Here is a 4456-nt window from a genome sequence, read left to right on the forward strand (position 1 = left end):
GGGCTCAAGCAATCTCCCCACCTCAGTGTCCTGAGTAGCTGGGACTACAGGCGTGCACCACCACACCCAGTTAATTTTTGTGTTTTTGAAGAGACGGGGGTCTCACCATGTTGCCCAGGCTGCACCCTCCCCGCTCTCAACAGTATCTTTTCCCTCCACCTTTCCTGGTATTAGAACCCAGACTCGGCGAGGCACATGGCCGCTTAGAAAGGACTACATTTCCCAGCGTTCCTTGCGGCAGGAGCAGGGCCATGTGATTATATTCTGACCAATGGGATGAGGATAGATCCCGGTTTACGCCCTCCAAGAAAAGGCGTGCACTTCCCGCTTCCGTTTCCCGTTTGCGGAAGCGGGAGCCACGTGTTTTATAATAAATAGCTGGGCAGAAGGTGTCCCAGAAGACAGTGGCGCTGCGGAAGCAGTCAATAAATATTATTATAATTAAAAGACCGTAGCAATACCCCCACCACCAAGACCCCTCACCCAAAAATAGAGAGATTGGAATTGGAAACACGGTATCCAGTTCTGACCACCCTGAAAGCCAGGGCATTATCACGCTCCTTTTGTCCTAAATGAAGGGCTCCCGGGCAATGTCCTGAAAGCGGCAGATGACCTCATCTTCCACTGTCCACAGGGCGCAGGGCAGACCAGAATGGTCTATGGGGTCCTGCCCAAAGCCGATGCCTGGGTCCAGGTGTGTTCCCCAGGTGGTCAGGTCAAAGGACACACAGTCATTCTGCCTCCTGTGTTTTGTCCTCGGGCGCCTGGGACCCTCTCTGGTTCCACATGTGATTGTTCAGCCCCAGCTGTACCATCTGTGCGTGGTGGATAATGAGGGGTTGCAGTCCTGGGCTCTGAGGGGGTGCAGGTGAGGCCGTAGGGAAGGCTGGTGGCTGTGAGAAGGGCAGTGACGGTGGGAAGGTTGCTGGCTGTGGGGAGGGCGGTGGTGGGGTGCCAGCCTGCCACGCGTGCAGGGGTGGCGGCTGCGGGCACCCCTGCCAAGTGGGAAAGGATGGAGGGGCTCCCAGGGGCCCCTGGCCCCCAAAGGGCATTCGACCCCCAAAGGGTGCCCCAGTCCCAAATGGCATGTGGCTCCCAAAAGCCACCTGGAGCTGCTCCATCTGTGCCTGATAGGACAGGTAGCTCTGGAGGTAGGCCGAGTAGGCCGCGTTCAGGGCTGCTGCCTGCATCCGCTCACTGTCCAGGTGTTGGCTCTGTTCCCGCAGGGCTCGGGCGTCCTGTTCCTTCCTCCACATGGCCTTTCGGGCCTGAAGCCTGTGGGGCCTGAAGGTGTTGGCCACCTTCCTAGCGAAGATCTGGGAGTGTTCCTCCAGCCGCACCAGCCCGGAGAGCAGGCTGGCCGTGTCCGAGCTGAGCTGGGCCGGGGAGCTCTCCAGGGGTAGGAAGGGGATGACACAGTCTGGCGACCCCTGTCGCGTGAGGTTGCTCATCATGGCTTGGTTCACCTGGTACAGGCTCAGGTGACAGTCGAAGTTGGAGGTGAGAAGTAGGATGATGAAAGCTGAGTGGTCTATCGCATCCTGCAGGCAGCTCAGCTCCCCACGCCCGGGCACCTGGAAATCCTCGCAGAAGGTGGCTCCGTCGGGCACACCAAGGGCCTCCAGCTTCTCCCGGACCCGCAGGGCGATGTGCTCGTCTGCCCTGGCATGGAGGATCACAAAGTTATAGAATTTCTGTTCCGATGACGATTCCAGGGAGGAAGGGAACAGGGAGGAGGGGGTCAGGTGAGCCGAACAAGGGGCTGATGAAGGAGGAGGAGGAGGCGGAGGGGATGTTTTTGCGGTGGTGGGAGTAGGTGGGCACGGCTTGGTATTTGGAGAGGTGGTGTCTTCTACAGAAAGTTGGAGCGGCGACTGGTCTTTGACAGGGCAGGGGTTTTTGATGGGCTCCACAATGGGCGACGGGAGAGACTGGGCGCCTGCAGACTCCTCAGTGCACTCCACCGGGTAGTGGGTGCTGGTTTCTGGAGCTGTGGGGGTTTCAGAGAGGCCAGTTGAGGTTGTATCTGGGGCCACTTTGGGAAGCGCAGGGGGTGGGCTGCTTGGCAGCTCTTGGGGGCCGGCAGTCTCCCCCGATGGCGGCCAGCTCATCTCCTCAGGCTCCTGGCAGCCACCGGGGACAGGCTCCAGCACCAGGTTGGCCTGAGGGTCGTCACAGAGCTTGCTGGGCCTGTGTGGGCTGCGGTGCGGGCTGAGGAAGGGCATGGTGGGGGACTGGCTGATTTCCAAGTTGCTGGCCAGGGAGGCGGGGCTGTCGGTGGATCGCAGGGAGCGCCCTTGGCTCCAGCCGGCAACACCGTCGATGGGACGCGGAAGGCTCCGGGTCCCAGAGGGCGAAGCCGAGGATGGTGGGAGGCAGTCCAGATTGGACTGGAGCGTCCAGATGCTCCCTGGATCCCCAACAACGTCCCACCCACACCGGTTTCGGGCCTCATCCTGAAGTTCCCCCAGCCGGTGGTCGTCCCTGGAGCTGAGAGTATGGAGGGCTTCCTGGTAGGCCACGTCCCGCAGCGAGGCCGGGCACAGCTTCTCCTCAGCCAGCAGGTGGTACAAGCGGGCTACGGTCCAGGACACATCTGGGGGCTCCTCTGGGTCCTCGGTGCTGTCCACACCAGCCCACTGGCGGGCCACCAGCCGGGCCACTGCATCGGCCTTCAGTGTCTCTAGAGAGATCCTGGCCTCAGTTTCCTGGCCCAGCTTCAGGAGGACCATGGCATGCAGGAGGTCCTGCCCTTGGCAGCCTGGGCGTGGGGTCTTCAGTTTGTGTTTCAGATACAAGAGCTTGTCCTGGCCTGCTGTGCCTAGAATGTCGAAGGCACTAGGAAGTGACGGGCCCGTGCAGGCCATGGGCACAGGTGGGTGCAGCCTCGGGCAGCAGAAGCTGGGGGTAATGAAGGCATGTTCCACACTGCCCGCCTTCTGCACGCCCGGCGTCCCCTACGCATTCACTGTTCCAGGTTCCGCGGGAGCTGCCCGAGCAGATCTATAGGAAACAGGAGAGGCAAACATGGTTACCCCCAAGAAAGGTCAGCACGGGAAGGCAGCCCACACACCCCCGCCTGCTTTCCCATCCTGCCACCCAGACCTAACCAGGTGACCTTCGGCAACTTCCATTTCCTTCTCTGCAAAATGCTATGAGGCCACCACGATGGCTCACATCTGTGATCTCAGCACTTTGGGAGGCTGAGGCAAGGAGGATCACTTAAGCCCAGGACTTCCAGACCAGCCTGGGCAACATAGCCAGACTCTGTCTCTACTAAAAATTTAAAAATTAGCTGGGCCGGGCGCGGTGGCTCACACCTGAAATCCCAGCACATTCGGAGGCCAAGGCTGGGGGATCACCTGAGGTCAGGAGTTTGAGACCAGCCTGAAACCGCGTTTCTACTAAAACTACAAAGAGTTAGCCAGGCATGGTGGTGCACACCTGTAATCCCAGCTACCTGGGAAACTGAGGCTGGAGAATCACTGGAACTCAGGAGGTGGAGGCTGCAGTGAGCCAAGATCATGCCACTGCACTCCAGCCTGGGCAGCAGAGTGAAACTCCGGATCAAAAAACAAAAAAAGTAGCTAGGCGTAGGTGGCATGTGCCTGTTGTCCCAGCTACTCCGGAGGCTGGGATGGGAAGATTGCTTAAGCCCAGGAGGTTGAGGCTGCAGTGAGCTAAGATGGAGCCACTGCACTCCAGCCTGGGCAACAGAGCAAGACCCAGTCTCAAAAAAAAAAAAAAAAAAGTTATCATCTGATACTTACCTGGTGTTACCTGGGAGGTAAACACTATTACACTATTTTCCCCATTTACAGATGAAGAAAGTGAGACACACAGAGGTGATGTCACTTGCCCAAAGTCACACTATCAGCGGATGGCAGAGGATGGATTTGAACCCCAGGCAGTCTGGCTGTGGAGGCTGTGTGCCTAATGGCATACACTTATAGACTTGTTTTGGGCAATTGAGTTGCATTAACACACAGAAACTTCTTAGCTTGATGACTGAAAGCCAGTAGGTGCTCAATACATGCTTGCTAAATAAAGTAGTCAGCCTCGGCTGGGCACGGCAGCTCACACCTATAATCCCAGCACTTTGGGAGCCCGAGGCGGGCGGCTCACCTGAGGTCAGGAGTTCAAGACCAGCCTGGCCAACATGGTGAAACCCCTTCTCTACTAAAAATACAAAAAATTAGCTGGGTGTGGTGGTCCGCGCCTGTAATCCCAGCTACTCAGGAGGCTGAGGTAGTATAATCGCTTGAATCTGGGAGGCAGAGGTTGCAGTGAGCCAAGATCATATCACTGCACTCTAGCCTGGGCGACAAGAGTGAAACCCTGTCTAAATAAATAAATAAATCGGCCGGACGCGGTGGCTCAAGCCTGTAATCCCAGCACTTTGGGAGGCCGAGGCGGGTGGATCACGAGGTCAGGAGATCGAGACCATCCTGGCTAA

The 4456-nt window shown here is 57.9% G+C and overlaps 1 protein-coding gene across 1 annotated transcript in view; it reads right to left on the reverse strand.

Moving 5' to 3' along the window:
• Positions 1–411: 411 nt before the first annotated feature.
• TICAM1 (toll-like receptor adaptor molecule 1) overlaps positions 412–4456 on the reverse strand; it is a 22760-nt gene continuing 18715 nt past the window's right edge. Inside the window, exon 2 of the mRNA XM_011967368.1 lies at positions 412–3003. Within this exon, the coding sequence (XP_011822758.1) occupies positions 732–2867 (2136 nt within the window). The 5' untranslated portion in view covers positions 2868–3003 and the 3' untranslated portion in view covers positions 412–731. The remainder of the gene's footprint in view (positions 3004–4456) is intronic.

This window comes from Mandrillus leucophaeus, unplaced genomic scaffold (assembly GCF_000951045.1).
Source record: "Mandrillus leucophaeus isolate KB7577 unplaced genomic scaffold, Mleu.le_1.0 Scaffold8, whole genome shotgun sequence".
Classification (NCBI taxonomy): domain Eukaryota; kingdom Metazoa; phylum Chordata; class Mammalia; order Primates; family Cercopithecidae; genus Mandrillus; species Mandrillus leucophaeus.